This window comes from Sarcophilus harrisii, chromosome 1, assembly GCF_902635505.1.
Source record: "Sarcophilus harrisii chromosome 1, mSarHar1.11, whole genome shotgun sequence".
In the NCBI taxonomy this organism is placed as follows: Eukaryota; Metazoa; Chordata; class Mammalia; order Dasyuromorphia; family Dasyuridae; genus Sarcophilus; species Sarcophilus harrisii.
In genome coordinates, this window is record NC_045426.1 from 569,556,611 (window position 1) to 569,576,927 (window position 20,317).

Here is a 20,317-nt window from a genome sequence, read left to right on the forward strand (position 1 = left end):
TCCCCACCATGGAAAAAAATCTTGGAGCTCATACAAATCAGGTCTTGTCAGGCTGACCCTCAAAAATTAATTTTCTTTATTTAGTTCATTGTTCCCAGCTAGAATTATGCTTGGAAATGCCCTAGTTATAATATTTTTATGTCTACATTTCACCAAATGTGGGAAACAGAGTTGCAGTTCCAAACATGCAAATCAAGATAGCCCGTGGAAAGGATAGCTTTTATTTCAACATAGAAAGTCCATGAACAGTTATAGTTACACCCAAAGTATTCAGACAATCTTTTGGCTTCCCTAGAAAGGGAAATGAGCTTGAACATTTGACAATTTAGAGAATTCTATATACTCATTCTGTAATGCCGGAGAAACTGAGGCAAGATAGAGATTAGAGAATACTTAATATTTTATTTGAAAGGGAGATATTTACTGGGACCAAATGGATCCATGGTTTGGTCCCAGAGCTGAATGAAACTTATCGTCTCCAAGAATCCAGCAAACAACGAGAGTTCTCAATAACATATATATATATACACATGGCTCAGACTCGGGGTGTGGGGGGAGGGGGGTGTAGACTGAGGCAGGAGCGGAGTCAGGGTGCTTGAGAGCACAACAGGACTCTGACAGGGTTGGGGAGGCACCGGAAAGAGGGATGACATAATGGGAAGAGGCCCCACAAATGGGGAAAGACCCCTGATAAAACAGTATCTGATATTCTGATAGATTGGGATGGGGAGCCGGCATTCTGATATTCTAAAATATAAGATCTTTTATCCTTATCAAATATTTTGATGATTAAGAGGGAGGGGTGGTTTTGCAGGATTGAGCAGAAGAATTAGAAACTGAGGCAGAACAATTGAGGGAAACTGAGGCAGGACAATTTAGAGAAACTGAGTCAGGACAAGAAAAGAGAACTGTGGCACAACACTCTCAGCTAAGTATGTTTGGGCAAGCCCAAACTTTCTAGTCAGTCAACAAACATAAGTTAAGAACTTGCTACATATCAAGCCTTTAGCTGAGGATTGGGAAACAAAGGAAAGACTAGAATATAAAAGGAGTTTCACATTTTAATGGAATCAATACCATTAAATAACTTTGCATATACAGATAGGTCCCTATTAGTAAAAATATTGAATACTGTAAGTGGTATTATTATTCAGATTCTTATTGCATATTTTACATTGATCTGAAAAATTACCATATTTTTACATAGTTATAACTTCTCAGTGTAGTCCCACTTGACTTGATTCATTATTTGTACTACTCAGGACCTAGTAGAACAAGGTATATGCGAAGTAGTTGAAAAGTAGGCACTAAAGTAGGCAAGAACTGGAAAAAACCTGTAAACAAAGGCTCATTTATGTCATATAATTTCATCAAGTTTATTGAGAATTTGTCAGATTGATCCTCCTACCATAGAATCATAATTTCAAAAAAGTTTTGCTTTTTTCCTTTTTTTCTTCCTGTCTTAAATGACTAGTGAATAGCACTAATAGAAAATTATGACTCCTTGTAAGGGAACTAAATATGTAAATGACTCTAAATGCTATGATGAAAAGTGAACACAAGTACTCAGTCTCTAACTTTAGCACCCCCATTTTTTTTAGTATGCAGATGTATCTACCCAGCAAACCATTTTATGATGAGAACTATACCCCTAAATATGATTCACATAATCCCTCCTCCCTTTCCCTTTCATCCTCCATGCAAGACAAACCATTTTTCCTCTGCTAGGGATACCATTCCATCCTTTTTCCTCTACCAGATTGATCCCACTGTTATCTCCACGCTCTCATTTATCTTGAATCTCTTTATTTACTATCAGTTTCCTTACTGCCTACTGTGAGGGATGTAGAAGACCCTTATCCAAAATGACTACTTAGAGATCATTCAGTAAAAAGCAGAAAAGTTGTTTATTGAAAACCTCCGGAGGATGAGCCATCCCATCACCAGATAAGAAAGAAAAAGCTCGTGGTAAGAGAGCTAAAGAAATGATAAAGATACATAACTTTTATACAAGAAATTATATCACAAGTAAGAGAGCATTGAGAAGGGGAGGGGGAGGCATCTAATTGGTTGTTGCTATTTGGAGAGATTGGGATGGAAGATTTCTGTTACAAAGGATTACATCATAAATTGGGGAGCATTGAGAAATAGGTGCCCTCTCCCCTAATTGAATGTTAAACATTGGTGCCAAAAGCAGATTAGAACAGAATGTTTTATTTCCTGATTCTGAGAGGAATCATCAATCACACCCTCAAACTTCAGATTACTGAGCTGACATCATTTAAACTACTAGTCTAAATATTGATAACATTGAACAAGGATACATGTCATCATTTCTGGTTAAGTAAATATATCTAAAGTTTTAAGTAAATATTAGCTTGCATTCACTGTACTTATGTAAGTCACAGAGACATAGAAATAATAAAAAAAATACAGAAAAAGAATTTAAACATTCCTGTAAGTTCTTCACCTTATCTCTCCATTCCCCACACTGCAAACGTGTTTGTCTGCCTCCATCCTTAAGAAATCTACATGATTCCTAAAAACTATTTATCTTTTTCTTTTCATGCCTAAATTCATTAAGAAGGCTATATACATTGGGTACCTCCACTTCCTTTCCTTCCTGTCTCTTTAATTGTCTACAGTTTGCCTTCTGACCTTGTCATTCAGTCAAAATGCTCTTTCCAGAATTTTTTTGAGTTAGGCTTCTAGCATAAGTGAGTTCCTTTTGGGAGGACATTGAGTTCTCCTACTGACCTTTGAGTTCTATTATTGGGGCCTGACAGTAAGTAAAAATTCTTGGCTAGGGACCTAGTTTATGTCTAAGGAAAGGTCTCTGCAAAACTAGAGGCATTGGGGAAAATCAAATCTTTTAATGAATTCAAATGTTGTGAGTAATGTTGTTGGAAACAAAATCTAAACCCCAAGTTAGGGCTCAATAAATGAACAATCTCAGGATGAATGAAACAATTTAAACTTTTAATACATTCCTGTAGGAGTGAATGTGAAAACTCACAATGAGATTATACACTTTACAGAAATCAGAACATAGCCTTTTTATCCCTGATCCCAGCAGTGATATACCTCCCCCATCTCCCCATAGGCTGGGGAGGTGATGTTAACATTCTTTCTCATCCTTCTACAACATACACCCTCCTTTCTGCTACAACCATTGCATGACCATTAAAATGGGCCTTACTCCTCCTGGAGAGGAGAAGTTGATATTTATGAAGCAATTAAGCATACACAGTCTAGCAAAACTATGGCCTTGGTCCTATTGCTTTTTTTTTTTTTTAATTACACAACTAATTCTCCCCAGTTTTACCTAGTTTCACCTGGTTTTAGGAGCTCCCCTGCTTCCCGGCTTTGGACTACTTCTGATTCCAGACTTTCACTTTTCCTCTGCTATGGGAACATAACTTTTTATTGTTTTCACAATATGTATTGTCAGTTGAGAGCAGTTCAAAGGAAAAAATTTTTTGACAAGTGGTAGAGAAGGGGGAGCAGATTAAAAAAAAGGAAGAAGAAATTTAAAATACAACTCAGACTTCAAACTAATAAAATAAAACTCATGTAAGGGCAGCACTGCATTGAGAGGCACAGAAGCATGTATCTAGCTGAGAAGGCTTGTTCCTATGGGAATATTATGCTCCTGGGAAGGGAAAGTGTACTTCAAATTATCCTTCTGAGAGTGGGATGCTTAAGCCCTGATTTTAGTGGCCATCTGGAGCTGTTTGATTTGCATATCAAAGTTGGGAGGGAGAGGGAGATTTAAGGTAAACAGGTACCTGAGGAAAGGCTCACTGGTGGTTGGAAAGATTTTATTTTTGGATACATGGTGATATTCACTTTAGAAATATTGCTGTCATTATTTTTCTATGCCTAAGTTTTATAAAATTACGGGGAAACTGAGGCCACCACCAGTCTTTATAATATTAATGATTTCTTAATGATCAAATCTAATGACTTTTTTTTTAAATTTAATTATAGCTTTTTATTTACAAGTTATATACATGGGTAATTTCTCAACATTGACAGTTGCAAATCCTTTTGTTCCAACTCTTTCCCTCCTTCCCCCCACCCCTTCCCCCAGATGGCAAGTTGACCAATACATGTTAAATATGTTAGAATATAAGTTAAATACAATATATGTACACATGTCCAAACAGTTATTTTGCTGTACAAAAAGAATCGGACTCTAAAATATTGTACAATTAGCCTGTGAAGGAAATAAAAAATGCAGGTGGGCAAAAATATAGGGATTGGGAATTCTATGTGGTGGTTCATAGTCATCTCCCAGAATTCTTTCACTGGGTGTAGCTGGTTCAGTTCATTACTGCTCTTTTGGAACTGATTTGGTTCATCTCATTGCTGACGATGGCCATGTCCATCAGAATTAGTCATTATATAGTATTGTTGTTGAAGTATATAATGATCTCCTGGTCCTGCTCATTTTACTCAGCATCAGTTCATGTAAGTCTCTCCAGAGCTTTCTGAAATCCTCCTGCTGGTCATTTCTAACAGAACAATAATATTCCATAATATTCATATACCACAATTTATTCAGCCATTCTCCAATTGATGGGCATCCACTCAGTTTCCAGTTTCTAGCCACTACAAAAAGGGCTGCCACAAACATTTTTCTTGCACAGACAGGTCCCTTTCTCTTTTTTAAGATCTCTTTGGGATATAAGCCCAGTAGTAACACTGCTGAATCAAAGGGTATGCACAGTTTGATAACTTTTTGGGCATAGTTCCAAATTGCTCTCCAGGATGGCTGGATGTATTCACAGTTCCACCAACAATGTATGAGTATCCCAGTTTTCCCACATCCTCTCCAACATTCGGCATTATCTTTCCCTGTCATTCTAGCCAATCTAACAGGTGTACAATGGTATCTCAGAGTTGTCTTAATTTGCATTTCTCTGATTAATAATGACTTGGAGCATCTTTTCATATGGCTAGAAATAGTTTCAATTTCTTCGTCTGAGAATTGTCTGTTCATATCCTTTGACCATTTATCAATTGGAGAATGGCTCGATTTCTTATAAATTAGAGTCAATTCTCTATATATTTTGGAAATGAGGCCTTTATCAGAATCTTTGACTGTAAAAATGTTTCCCCAATTTATTGCCTGCCTTCTAATCTTGTAATGACCTTTTTTAAAAAATTAAAATTTTATTTTCAAACTATACACATGGATAATTTCCCACATTCCCGCCAACATTCACTAATGACCTTTTTTTTTTTTTTTTTTTTTTTTTTTTTTTTTAAATCAGTCCCCATTCCCTGCTGCCTTTGGTACTTTTTTTTTTTTTTCTTGAAGCTCTCTTCTCTTTGGGTTTTATCACTTTCTTCAAGTTCTCCTCCTATCCCTATTCCTAGTAAGGATACCATCAGTGTCTTCAGTGACCTGGAACCCTTTTTTCAGATTGATGGTGTGGTCGGCATCCACAGTGAATGCAGAAGAGAAGCTAGAGGGCTACTGTACCAGATGTCTCCTGAGATTTGAGAGAAATGTAAATTTTAAAAATCTGATTAAGATTTAAAAAAGGAAGCTTTGGTGTGCTCTGAAATACAACTCTTACTAATTACAGCCTCCTGAAAATTATAAGGATCTTATGTTATCACACATACCATAAGATTTGCCAATACGATTCCTTTTTCTGATTAAGGCTTTCTGGATTTTTTTTTAATTTTGAACATAGTAGAGACTGCCACATATTATGAATTTATTTGCCAGAGGATCAAATAGGGTTAGACAAATTGAAAATTTATCATCTATATTGATATTACCTACTTTTGATTATTTCACTGTAATGAAGAAGTTAAGAAAAGGGGTACTAAAAGGTGTGGTAAGCAGATCCCTGGGCCTGGAATCAGGAACTTCTCTTCCAAGTTCAAACCTTATCTAAGACACTTACCAGCAGTGTGACCCTGGACAAGTCATTTAATCCTGTTTGCCTCAGTTTCCTCTTTTGTAAAATGGACTGGAGAAAGAAATGGCAGACCACTCCAGTACCTTTGTCAAAAGCAACCACAAAAGCCCACAAATGGATTACAAAGAGTCACACAATTGAACAACAAAGGAAGAAAAGAGTGAGTTGTTAAGTCACATAATTTTAGAGCTGGAAATTTATATATATATATATATATATATATACACATACACACACACATACATATGTACATATATATGTGTGTGTGTGTGTGTGTGTATAAATATATTCCATATATATACGGAATTATAGAATCACAGAATATGGAACTGGAAAGTACATTAGAGATTATATAGTCTACCTTGTTTTTTTACCCAGAGGAATACTCTGTAGTCCAGAGAGGTATAATGGAGGGAATGCTAGACTTAGAGTAAGGAAGAGGAGTTCAAATCCTTCTCTAGGCACTTACTATGTGTGTGATCCTAGACAAGTCCCTTAACACTCTCTGTGTCACAATAAAAGTACTTATGAGGATCATGTGAGATAATCCATGTAAAGCATTCTACAGCCTTTCAAATGCTATTTAAATTCTAGCTATTATTTTTTATCAAGCTATGGTACACATTTAGATTGTCTGATTCCCAAGTTATTCAAACCAGTTTTAGCACCAAATTCTTATAAGGGAAATTAATATTTCTATTCTATAATTTTATTGAATCATACAATGATAGAAATAAGTACTATTTTACATAGTTACTAAAAAAAACAAAAGATATTTAGCATGAAATTTGTGTTTATCATAAAACTTTGCTAGCTAAGTTAGCTTTAATTTTAAAGGTAAGTAGTTTATACTTTTGTGCATTTCCACAGTTCCCTGAATATAGACATCATTTGTCATTCAATTATTCTTGTATCCATCTTTGTTGTTTTTTTTTTCTCTTTAAGTTTTTCAGTTGTGGAACAAAAGGATTATACAAAAGCAAAGATGCAGAACGATCTAAATTCTTTAAGCCTCTGAAAAAAGTGATGTTACCACCTAATAGTTTTAAAGGAAAAGTAGTTTTCATCACAGGTGGAGGTACTGGTATTGGAAAAGGATTGACCACTGTTTTCTCCAGTCTGGGTGCAACCTGCGTGATAGCGAGTCGGTAAATAATTTATGTAAAAACGTCCTTAATGAAAATTTGCTTTCTCTTATTATTGTAATATCAATACATTGTTAATGGATGAGAAGTTAAATAATGTTTTAAATCTTGCCTGATTACACTGAAATTTGGAATATCATTAGATTATTTGTACAAAATCACTTTGAAGGAAAATTCTGAGATATTTGAGATGGAGAAGATGATGTGTATGGAATTTGGAACATGTAATAGGTCAACCTTTGTGTGGTTTAGTGTTGGCAAAGAACTTTCCCCAACAACAATCCAGCACACATCCTATTTAACTGAGGTTGGAAAAAAAAATTAGTTCAGATGAAGTAACAAAGTTGCGTTAATCAGCTATCCTCCTTTCAGTGCTGGTAATTAATTCTCCTCAAGGAGATAATTAATCTTTTACCCAGGGTTATGTAGATTATACATACTATTTTCAGTGAGATTGAAAACTATTGTAGTAATATTTGTCTTGATAAATGGCTGGGATGGCAATAATAATAATGAAGAGTAAATACATAACAGAACATGTATATTTATTACTGATATGTCATGAATAAAATAACAATCATAATGCAATTTTTTAGTGTCTTAAAGTTTGAGGAAGGTTTCAGTGCACAGAATGATGTGGGAGCTCAGCTTTTTAGGTAGGTTAAATCATCTTTGAGTAAAAAAAAAAAATCATATGTAAATTCTTATGCTAATCTTGAGGGCATTAAGACTTAGAAGCTGTACTTACAGCCTTAAGGTTGTGAATTATTTAGTTTCGTTTGCTTTATGTCTATAAACTTTGGTCCCCAAACTGCTACTATGATTTATAATTGTTTCCTATTAGATTTCATCTTGAGAATGAGATAGGTACAAATAAATCAAGTAATTTATTATATATACAACTATGAGATGACAATATTATTTGGTTAAAAATGGAAATATTCAACCCATTAGTACTTATAGACCAAGGAAAGCACAAAAGGTCTTTAAACTTTAAATTTGACATTTTTAATGAATCAGTCAAATTAAGCTGTTTCAGCATAGTTATATTGTTTTCTTTATTCTCTCCCTTACCCTAAAAGTCTGTATTTTTAGAAAAGAAATATGAAGAATTTTGCCCAAATGAAAAGAAAGCTTTGAAATATATAAAAATTTTTAGGGCTCACACAGAATATCATTTAATTTGTTTGTAGGAAAATTGATGTTTTGAAAGCTGCTGCAGAAGAAATATCTTCTCAAACAGGAAATAAGGTATTTTTCAGCTTTGTTTTTATATAAAATTGTATAGTAGAAATTTATTTTAAATGATATTGTTTGGTTTTTGGTCTAGTTCTATGATCTATTCAATGTAGAGAACACTCTATATACTGCAAATGAACAGCAATTCTGAAAGTTATAATTTTTAGAAGGTTTCTTGGGGACAATCTTATAAGGTGACCAAGATGTGACTTGCCAAAAGACACATAGACATTGTATCAAAAACAGATCTTGAACCATTGGCCTTCTGTTCACTATACTACTCTTTTTTCCCCCCTTACTAGTTTAGGATGATGTCATGTTATCAACATATAAAAAGTGAGAAGCTTTCCAATTTTTTCTTTTCTTTTGTGATTTTTCAGGTTCATGCAATCCAGTGTGATGTGAGGGATCCTGGGATGGTTAAAAATGCTGTCTCTGAATTAATCAAAGTAGCAGGTCATCCAGATGTAAGTACAAGAGTAGCAGTGTACTAAGACTTTTAGTGCATTAGATGGTGAGGATATCCACAAAATGATATTGTAATACAAACCTTACTTTCTGAAGCTCTGAAAAACTTTCTTTGCAGGAGCCAACTATGAAATAAGGAGTGATAAAGTGAGAGGCTATCTTGCCCTTTTTCATGGAGGCCTGAAACCATCCCTGTAATTAATCATCTATTTGAGTTCAACATTTACTGATTGTTTGTCATATTTATTTTTTAGACTTAACCATAACTTCTCTGACATAGGGTACTCTCAAAGAAGCAAATCACTTTTCTGAATCAAATTGGTACCTGCTTTGCAGTTTATAATTTTAGAAGTTTGGCTGGGGCAGTGAAAAAATTAAGAAAATTATTTAGCACAGCCACTGTGTCAAAGGTGATTCTGAACCCAGGTCTTTCTGACTTTGAGGCTCATTATCCACTGTGACATCCTGTCTATCTGTAATCATAGTTGGCATTTATGTACCACATTAGCATATCAAAGGTTTTTTCCATTAATTTTCACTTCTCATGCTTAGAGTAGCCCTAAAGTGAGATGCTTTTGTTTAACCTATTTTACAAAAGAGGAAAGTGAACTCAGACTTAGTGAACTATCTATAGTCACATACCTAATAAGCATCTAAAGCAAGATTCAGATAATAATAATAACTTTTATATAAAGTTTATTATGTGCCAGGCACTGAGATTAAGGTTATCTCATCTGATCCTTACAATAAACTTGGAAAGTAGGCACTCTTATCCCTATTTTTATAGATGAGGAAACTGAGGCAATCAGGTTAAGTGACTTGCCCAGTTACACAGTTAGCAAGTTTCTGAGATTGGATTTGAGCCCCTCTTTATGACTCTAACACTGTCACTCTATTCACTTGTGCCATATAGCTGCCCTTCTCAACTGTACATCCAGAGCTTTATTCATTAAATTTTATGCTCTCATAAAATTATGTGCAGGCCAGTGGCAATGGGAAGATGGACTATTATCTTTTGTATTGATGTCCACAATGAAGGGAATATTGACACTTCTATTTTCTGTTTTCTGAAACTAACTGCAGAGGTAATTCTACATGTAATTTGATACCCAGGCTATTCCTGAACTTCTTCATCTATGTAATTTTATCAAAAAAGATATTTTGGCAGAACATGTAAAAAAATTTTATCACAAAAACTTTTCCTAATCACTAGAGCATAATGATAAGCCTATATGAAAAAAACCATGGCATCATGGCTAACTCAATACAGGCATACAGAAAAGTTTTTCAGAATCTAAAGACAAAGATCCCTTTTGGTGGAATGAATCGATCCCCATTTGGGTAACCAGTGAGCTTGAGGAAAATGGAACAAGTGCTGCAGTTTTGTGGCCTGGTACTAATGTGGCTATCCACAATACAACTCCTTCCTATTTTATGAACTATAATCATTTAATAACATTTGAAGAGATAAAGGCAATGTTACCAAATGGTGGAACACCTGAGATTCTTAGATTATCTTTGCAAAATTCTATTGGAAAGAACTAGATGCATGTGGACACAATTTTGGAGCTGAAGATAAAGAGAAAAATGAATGCTATGTTGAAAGAAATAGATAACTTTGTCCATAAACTCAAGACATTCTGATTGTGGGAAAGCCTTGATGTGCTCATTATAAGTGATCATGGAATGACCCAGTGTTCTAAGGATAAATTGATAAAATTGGATGCCTGCAATGATCACTCAAACTAGAGTATAATAGAAATGACCCTAGTTGCTGCAATACTGACTAAATAAAATTAAACCTATGTTTTTAAAAAGCTAGGACATCACAGTCCTTCCATGAAAGTCTATTTTAAAAATGATATTCCAGGAAGGTTTCATTACCAACATAATGGACAAATTCAGCCAGTTCTTTTTGTTGATGATGCTTAATGAATTAATTAAATGTAAACGTGGTTGTGATAATGCTTTATCAAGCGGGTATCTACTTCTGGCTACCCATGGCTTTGCCTTCCACAAAAAAACATAAGCACAATACAATTAACATTTGTAGCTGTTTATCCTATCCCGAGCTTAAATCCACATCCAAACAATAGGACCTTTAGTAACATTAAATGTTTATTAGTGCTTTAGTATAAATCTTCCAAAAGCTATTGGAATAGTGACTGATGACCTTCTGGTGTTAATTACTTTGATCTGCCTCATAATTATCATGAAAAACAGACTATTGTTTGTTTTCCCATCTTCAACTACAAGAAGATGATGATCCTTCAATTGAATAGTTTGTGTAGCATTTTGACTTTATGTTTTGCAGTATTCATTTGAGTTAGTCATCAAATAGAGAATTATGCTGGATGATACTTCAGCAAAAGGTACACTTTGAAAGAATTACAAAGAAGTTAGACCAAACATGTTAGCAATTGTTTTTCTACATATTTTGGTATGTTAACAAATATGACCTACTCTGACTATAGATACATTCACTAGACAAGCCAAAAAGTGATCTCGTTTCCATAACAAAGAAAAGGCAGAATTATTTGTGCCACTTTTTAATTTTTGCAACTATGATACCTCCAAATATCAAAAACTTAGCAAATATCTAAGTCTTTAGTAAATTCTTACATTTATAAGTTAAACAAAATTCTTAATTCAGTTCCTTCATATGTATCAGAGAGAAAAGAGTTTCTATCTTTTTGTATTAACCTTTAATAAGACCATTCCCCTCAAGTAGTATATATATATATATATATATATGGTAAATTACTCTTTGACATAAAGTTAGGAAGTAGGAAAGCAAAGATCCAATTTAAGAAGTAATGATTCTTAGGAAAGGTAACAATCTGAGTTGAATTTTTTTATTGTATTAGATGTTGGAGATGCAAAGATGGAAATCAATAATTATAGAATGATAGATCTATAGCCAGAAGGGTATCCAAGGCCATCCAGTCCAGTTCCCTTAATTTTCATATGAGGAAACTGGGGTCCAAAGTGCTTAAATGACTTGTCTAAGCTTATAGCTTTAGCAGTTACACTCAAATCCAGGCTCTCTGACTCTTGCTGAAGGTGCTTATCTTACGAAAGATCTCCATGTTTCTCTTCCTTAGTATAGTCCTTTAAATTTGGGGCATTTCCAACAGTAAGGGGCCATGATATCATGGAAATCTCTGTATTAGGTGGCACAAGTTTTGTTACATAATTAATCATATTTAATGTTTGACTTTCATAGTTAAAGGAGCTGCAGTTCTATAAATGTGGGTTCTCCTAAACATAATAGACATCTGAGTAGACTTTGGAGAGTTGCAGTAGCCTAAAACAATTCCAAACCTGGTAATGAACCTCTCTGAGCTTAGTTCCTTGTGTCCTCAGACAGCAGTCACAGACAACATTTTTGGTCCATACTTAGGGCCTTCCCCCAGATTGGTTATATCCCTTAGAAGCACTTTTAGTGACAAATAGTGATGGAGAAATGTCTGCTAACACATCACCTGGAGGCAGTAGGTTGTACAACAATATGGTCAGGTAGAAGGCTAGACTCCTGCTTAATATTTTCATTAATTTGATTAAATAAAGATTTTTTTAATAAAAATCTCTAGTTGGCTGTATCCTGAAACCAGAGACAAAATTTTACTCCATGTGGTGAATGCCTGAGCATTAAACCTTCAAAGCTATGATCACTTAAATTCCATAGGTATCACATAATTTCCTAAGTAGAAGGGACAGGCAGTTAGATGGCTCACTGAATAAAGTGCTGGATTTGGATTTAGGAAGACTTGAATTCACATCTAACCTGAGATACTTACACTACGTGATCTTGCTCAAGTCATTTAAACCTTATATTCCTCAGTTTCCTATTCTGCAAAATAGGGATAATAATAGTGCCTGTTATTCAGAATTGTTAAGGATAAAATAAGATATTTGTAAATTGCTTCATCAACGCTAAAGTGTGTGATATTCTATAGATTATTAATATTAATACTCTTACTACTTCAGAAGCCATCTAGTCCATCCTAATGGTGATACTCCATCAACATCTCAAATTCATTATACTTAAAATTAAGAATTCTTTCCAGTTATTTAATATTTTATTTTTCCAAAATTACATGTAAAAACAATTTTTAACATTAATTTTTAAAATTTTGAGTTCTATATTCTTTCCCTTCCTTCTTTACCTCCATTGAGAAGGCAAGCAATTCCGTATAGGTTCTGTATGTGTAATCATGCAAAACATTTTCATTATATTCATGTTGTAAAAGAAAACAGACCAAAAAAAAAAAAAAAAGAAAGTAAAAATAGCATGCTCCAGTCTGTATTCAGATGCCATCAGTTTTTTCTCTGGGGATGGATAGCATTTTTCATTATAAGACTTTCAGAGTTGTTTTGGATTAATGGATTGCTGAGAATAGCTACATCATCCACAGCTAAAAATCTTATGATATCGCTGAATGAGCACTTATCACTTTGCATCACCTCATGGAAATCTTTCCAGGTTTTTCTCATCATTTCTTATGGCACAATAATATTCCATCATAATCATATACCACAATTTGTTCAGCCATTCCACAATTGATGGACACCCTCCCAATTTTCAGTTCTTTGCCCACAGAAAAGAGCTGTAATAAATATTTTTGTAAATATAGGTCTTATTCTTTTTTGTTTTTGTTCTCTTTTGAGGTACATTGCTAAGTCACAGAGTATGCATGGGTTTCATATTCGTTTGGGCATAGTTCCAAATTGCTTTACAGAATGAGTGGTTCAGTTCACAATTCTACCAACAGTTCATTAATATCTCATTTCTCTCACTTCCCCTCCACCACATGGAATACAGTTTTATCTCCGGTTTCAAGATATGGTGCACAAGAGATTTTTATCAAAAATCTTTCTTTAATGAAATTAATGAAAACATTAGGCAGCGGACCTAGTCTTCTACCTGTCCAAATTGTAGTATAACTTATTGCCTCTGGATGCTGTGTTAGTAAACATTTCTCAATTATTAATTGTCATGAAAATGCTTTCAGGGTGGTACAACCAATCTGGGAAGGCCCTATGTATGGACAAGAGTTTGTCAATGACTGCTGCCCTAGGACACATGCAATTAAGCTCAGAGAAGTTCATTACAAATTTTACTACATAATGATGGAATTGATTTTGGCTACTGCAACTCTCAGATATTCTATCCGATTGTCTAAGAGTTCTACTCTTCATAGAGGGAAGGGATATCTACACCTATGTGTGTCATTTCCTTTTTCTGTCCATTTAGCCAATCTAATAGGTATGAGATAGGATCTTAGAATTGTTTTAATTTTTATTTCTCTAATCAATAGGGAGTTAGATCATTTTTTTCTTATGGTTGTAGGTAGCTTTTTATCTAAAAATTGTTGGTATCTTTTGAGAAATGGCTTTTATTTTTATAAATTTGAATTAGTTTTCTAAATGTTTGAGAAAGGAGGCCTTTGTCAGAGAAACTTGCTTCAAATTTTTTTTCACAATTGCTTTTGCTAACTATATTTCCTTCCCTGTTTATTCTGTTCTTATTCTCCTTTTACCCTGTCCCTACTAAATTAGTGTTTTATTTTGACTACCCCACCCTCCAGTCTGCTCTCCTTTCTATCATTCTACTCTGCATCTTCTCTTATCTCTTTCTCTTCCTACTTACCTCTTTTATGTGAAGTAATTTACCTCATTCTATAACCAATTGAGAGTGTATGTCCTACACTATTATTTACTTTCACTTAGCCAATTCTGATAAGAGTAACCAATCATTCACTTTCTCTTAACTCCTCCTTCTGCTCCACTATAGAAACTTGTACATGTCTCTTTTATGAGATAATTTACCCCATTCTATCTCTCTTTCCCTTTCTCTCATTACATTCTTCTCTCATCCCTTAATTTTATTTTTTAGCTATTATCCTCTAATATCCAACTCATTTGTTCCCTCTGTCAATACATGAGAAAGTTCTTATGAGTTACATGAGTTTCCATATAGGAATGTAAGCAGCTTAAGTTTATTAAGTTCCTTATGATTTCTCTTTCCTGTTTATCCTTTCATGCTTCTCTTGGATCTTGTATTTTAAAGTCAAATTTTTCTATTCATTAAAAATCCCTGTAAGTCCTCTATTTCATTAATTATCCATTTTTCTCCTGAAGGATTATGTACTCAGTCTTGTTTGGTAAATAATTCTTGGTCATAATCTACTCCTTTGCCTTCCAGGATTTCTTTTAATGTAGACGCTTCTAAGTTCTGATTATGGATTTCACAATATTAGAATCGTTGCTTTTTGGCTGCTTGCACTATTGTTCTCTTTGATTTGGGAGATCTGGAATTTTAACTCTAATATTCTTGGAAGTTTTCATTTTGGAATCTCTTTTAGGAGATGATCAGTAGATTATTTCAATTTCCATTTTACCCTCTGATTCTAGAGTATAAGGACAATTTTCCTTGACAATTTGAAAGATGATATGTAGACTCTTTTTTTGATCATGACTTTTAGATAATTCAAGAATTTTAAAATTATCTGTCCTGGACTACTTTCCAGGACATATTTCACTTTATTTTCTATTTTTTTGTTCTTTTGGGTTATGTTTTATTTTTTCTTGATTTCTCATAAATTTGCTTAATCATAATTTTTAAGGAATTTTTTTTCTTCACTAAGCTTTTGAACCTCCTTTCTCATTTGTTCAGTTCTACTTTTGACTTTTTTTTTCCTTCAGTGAGTTTTTATCCCTCTCTTTCCATTTGGCCAATTTCTGCTTTTAAAGGTATTCTTCTCCTCATTGGCTTTTTTTGTCACTGCTTTACCATTTGGCTCAGGTTGTTTTTTAAGGTGTTATTTTATTCAGTACTTTTTTGTGTCTCTTTTACCAAACTGTTAGCTTGTTTTTCATGATTTTCCTGCATTACTCTCATTTATCTTCCTATTTTTCCTCTACCTCTTTTACTTGATTTTAAAAATCCATTTTGAGCTCTTTCATGGCTTAAGATTAATCTATATTTTTTTTGGAAACTTTGGATGTCAGAGCTTTGATTTTGTTATCTTCTTCTGAGGATGTGTTTTGACCTTCCTTATCACCATAGTATTGTTCTATGGTCAGAATCTTTTTTCTGTTTGTTCATTTTCCCTATCTTTTAATTGACTTTTAACTTTGTTAAAGTGGGACTCTGCTTCCAAGGTGTAGGATACAGTATCCCAGGCTTCAGGGATTTTTTATATCTGTTTTTGAAGATACTTCTAGAATTTTCAGTTCTTCCCAGATATGATCTAAGGAGAGATGTTTACTATTTTCCTGACTTGTTCTATGGTCTGTGAGTACCTCAAATACTCTTTTCTGCTCTGGAACTGTGACAAGGATTCTTACTATCTATGGCCACAAGCTCCGGTGTGCTAATTCTCCTCTTTGCCTTAGGACTGCCACCCAGGCCTGGAACCCAGATCCAAGTATGGGCAGAATAGAGTCCTGCTTTAGTGCTAGCAAAGAGGCCTTTAGTAATCTCCTCCTGACAAATGGTTAACTTTTGCCTCTGTGAGCTGAGAGCCCCAAAAGCAGCTGCTACAGCTTCTGATGTAATGGCTCCCAGGAATGGCTCTTGGTTTGCTGAAGCTGCACTGGCCTGCACTCCACTCCCTTCCACTCCACTCCACTCTTAGCCTGGTGCAAAGACCTTTCCTATAAAATTTCTAAATTGTCTTGAGCTGGAAAATTGTTTCTTTCCATCTTTTTGTGGGTTCTGACTCCCTAGAATTTGTTTACTGTCATTATTTAAAGATATTTAAAGAGCTTTGGGGAAGAGCTCAAGTAAGTCCCTGCTTTTTTGCTACCATCTTGGCTCCTCCTAAAATCAGTTCTTTCCCTTACACTTACCTATTTAAACGTACCTTGAGGCTTCTCTGTTACTCTTAAGCATACATAGTGCAATTATCTCAATCATCCATATTTATACTCATCTCTTTTTGTTTTCATTCTTAGCTTCTCACTTTGTCATCCCTTATATCCAATTATTTGCTATATCTTATGAAGTCTAACCTTATAGCATCACTTATATCTATCTTCTCTTTTCCACTCATCTAGCCACCATTCAAGTTCAGATCCTGGACTATCTTTGTGGGTTTCCTCCTTGATATTCTATTCATTCTCTACATATCTGCCAAAATAATCTACTTTACAATATGGGTGTATCCATCAGTCAGTCTCTGAGACCAGCTATGTTTCAAGGTAGGGGAAATATAATTAGTCCTAGTCCAGAAGCTTACTAATTCAACATTGTCATCCCTGCAGTCAAGCCTTATATTCAGTACAGTAACTGGGTCATCATCTGATCCCCTCATGCCTGAATTCGCACTTTAGTTCTCAGCAGGGTAATCTAGTTTTCATAGGACTGAGTTTCTTATTTCTCTTCTCACCTCTAATCCTTTTAAGTTCTTTCCCTGAATGACAGAACCCATGGCTGAGACTTCACCACTTGATATTGGACCTCCCTTGTACTTTTTATTGTCTATTTGTACTTTCTGCTCATCACTGATGCCATTCTAATGAGGACTGCCTGGCATTCAGACCCGGGCTATTTTGGGTTTAACTTATTCCACTGTGCCCCTTGGGCCCTAGTTATGACAATCTATTTCTTCATTTTTCCAGTTGAAAAAAATAAAAACCAAAACATGCAACCTTCCTTTTTTGTCTAATTTTAAGTATCAACTTACTGTTAAATAGCAACTAAGGTACAGTTTGTTGTATTTTTCTAATGAAGACCTTGATTTGGAATTTGGAAATCTAACAAAAATGCCTCATGAACTAAGTTTTATAAAATTTATAAAATATTCTTACATTATAACATTATGACTATATTTTATTTATTCAAATAAGTTGCTGAATTTAAGTATCACATCCTTTTTTTGTTATCCCACACATCCAAGGATTTGCTACAGCCTTATCAAGTCTGCCCTTATAGCATCTCTTTTAACCATTCTCTTCTCCACTCATCTAGCCACTATTCAAGTTCAGGTCTCCTCCAGGTTTTCCCTGGATTATTTTGGTGATCTCCGTGCCTTCCAGACTATCCCATCTTCAATTTGTTCTCTATGTAATCTGCCCAAATAATTTCCCCAAGCTAGAAGTTTTATCATATCACTTCCATTGCTCAAAAAACATTAGTGATACCCTCTTGCCTTTAAGGTAAAATACTGTCGTGAGTACAGTTCAACAAAAGTAGATGTAAACTGAGGCAAGTTTTCTCTAAGCAATGGAACATTTAAAAAATTATTTTAAGTTTAAAAATTATTTTCAACATTTAATTTTATAAGATTTTGATTTTCATTTTTTTTCCCTCTTTCCCTTCACCCCTCCCTACAGTGGTAATCAATCTGATATGGGTTGTATATGTAATATAATATTAGTAAGATACACCTGTGAATAAAATGGGTCTGTGGATGCCCAAAAATTTTAAATTGAGTCACAGCTCCCTTTTATAAACTTAAAAATAAAGAATAAAACAAGGACAAGGATATATAACAATTGGTTAATGGGTTGGCATCATTCTTGGGGTGAGGACTTGGTTGATAACATAATTGAGGTGTGGGAAACAATATGATTGTTTGGAAGTTGAGAATAAGGCATTAGCAACAACAACTTCTGTTCTGTTATTGAGAAGTATTCCTTGTTTGAGTCTACCTGTCAGGTTAAAGATAGTAGGCCAGACTTTTTTGGATAATAAACTAGAAATCCTTGAAGAATACTTTGGCAATGTAAAGATACTACACAAGACTCCCTAGTATGTACCCAAATTCCCCAAGGATGATGGATTTCCTTGATATATATCAGTGATGAGCAGGAAAAATAGATTTCTAAACTTACTACTTCATCTAAATTTCTGAACTAATTGAAGACAAAGAACCATAACAGTTATAGGACAAGATCAGTTAATCAGTTAAGTAGGATCAGTAAAAATCTATGTAAAATCAATTAAATTTTCTCAATACAAACTCTTCAACCTAAAGCCCTATAATAAAACCTAGCTCCATTGTGCCTTTCTATATTTGTTTCATATTACTTCCCATCATATAATCGAAAGTTTAATCAATCTGTACTATTATTACTCAAATTAGACACTTTATTTCCTACAAGCAAATGTCTGCTATTTCATCTCTAAATCTTTGTCTTACTTCAAGATTCAGTTTAGGGGACACCTGCTCTTTGAAATCCTCCCTAATTTACTTAGATGTTACTGTTTTGTCCTTCCTCAATGACTTTTTATTTATTTATGTGTATGTGTATTGTGTGTGTGTGTATTTATATGGGCATTTTGATAGTATATAAGCTTCTTGAGATCAAGATTTCATTTTGTCTCTATTTTTGGCATTTAGAATTGTTTTATTAATGTTTTATAAGTTTTTATTGAATTGTGAGTTCTCTGAAAAGCAACTGTATTTGATTCTCATGCAGAGAGATTTTATGTGTAACCCTAAGTCTAATATTTTTCATTTGAATTGGATAATCAACTTAGTTATAATTATTTATTTTTGATACTAGCTCTTTCTTTCTTTCTTGTGCTGAAAACTGAATGTTATACATAGCCCATTCTTATACCTGACTGGCATGGGAGCTTTGACCTACTCAGTTTTTGAACTGGGCTGAACTCCTGGGGAGCCATAGTGGTCCAGGGGAAAGTTGTGTTCTTTATGTAGTAGTGAACTAAGGGAAAATTTCTGGGCCTTCTTTCCAAGTAGTTTTCTTTCCCAGGAAGCTAGTTAGTGCTAGCTTTCTTTGTAGGCAGTACTAAGTTAGTTGCATTAGTCAGACAATGCCAAGTGGTCATGGGATCTGGGCCCTTGTTTGTTAGGGACTCACCAGATTTATGTGGAAATTCAATTGATGTAGCCTAATGAAGCAAATGACTCCTGAGCTTAAGTGATCCGCCAGCCTCAGCATCCCTTGTATTAGGAATAATAGGTATCATTCCCAGTCCATTTTAATTTAATTTACTTAACATTTCACAGCTAATTAGGTGCTAAGAACTAGGTTAGATAAATGGGTAGTATAGTCAAAATGATTAAGCAGACTTGAAGAATAGACAAGATCAGTAAATGTGTTATTGCTATTGTTAATACTAATATTAATAGTATTATCTCATAACCTACATTTTATGAATAATGTTAAATAAGCTATCTAGAGAAGATTGAAATTATGAATAAGTACTTTTATATATATTTTTATTTTATTTATTTATTGGGGTTAAGTGACTTGCCCAGGGTCACACTGCTAAGATGTGTTAAGTGTCTGAGGCCAGATTTGAATTCAGGTCCTCCTGACTTCAGGGCTGGTGCTCTATCCACTGTGCCATCTAGTTGTCCCATTATGTGTATTTTTACATTTACAATTTCATTTGTAAATTAGACAGCTTCATTACCTTTTGTTTAATACGATCATGAAACAAGAATAGCAGATATTAGCCATCTTAGATAATTCACGGTCTTTATGAGGCCAAGGAAGGTCCTTGGTTTAGCTCATGAAAAGGAGGAGAACTTCCCTCTTCTCTAC

General features: G+C 34.3%; 1 protein-coding gene and 1 pseudogene across 3 annotated transcripts in view; both read left to right on the forward strand.

Annotated features, from left to right (window-relative positions):
* DECR1 (2,4-dienoyl-CoA reductase 1) overlaps nucleotides 1-20,317 on the forward strand; it is a 60,524-nt gene that overhangs the window by 12,379 nt on the left and 27,828 nt on the right. For 2 of the 3 annotated variants that reach the window (XM_031946959.1, XM_031946960.1), the window contains exons 2-5: nucleotides 6,885-7,087; nucleotides 7,681-7,740; nucleotides 8,278-8,335; nucleotides 8,704-8,790. In XM_031946959.1, the coding sequence (XP_031802819.1) occupies nucleotides 6,885-7,087; nucleotides 7,681-7,740; nucleotides 8,278-8,335; nucleotides 8,704-8,790 (408 nt within the window). The remainder of the gene's footprint in view (nucleotides 1-6,884; nucleotides 7,088-7,680; nucleotides 7,741-8,277; nucleotides 8,336-8,703; nucleotides 8,791-20,317) is intronic. The other variant, XM_003770309.4, reaches the window with a different exon arrangement.
* Nucleotides 8,797-12,891, forward strand: LOC116420659 (annotated as a pseudogene).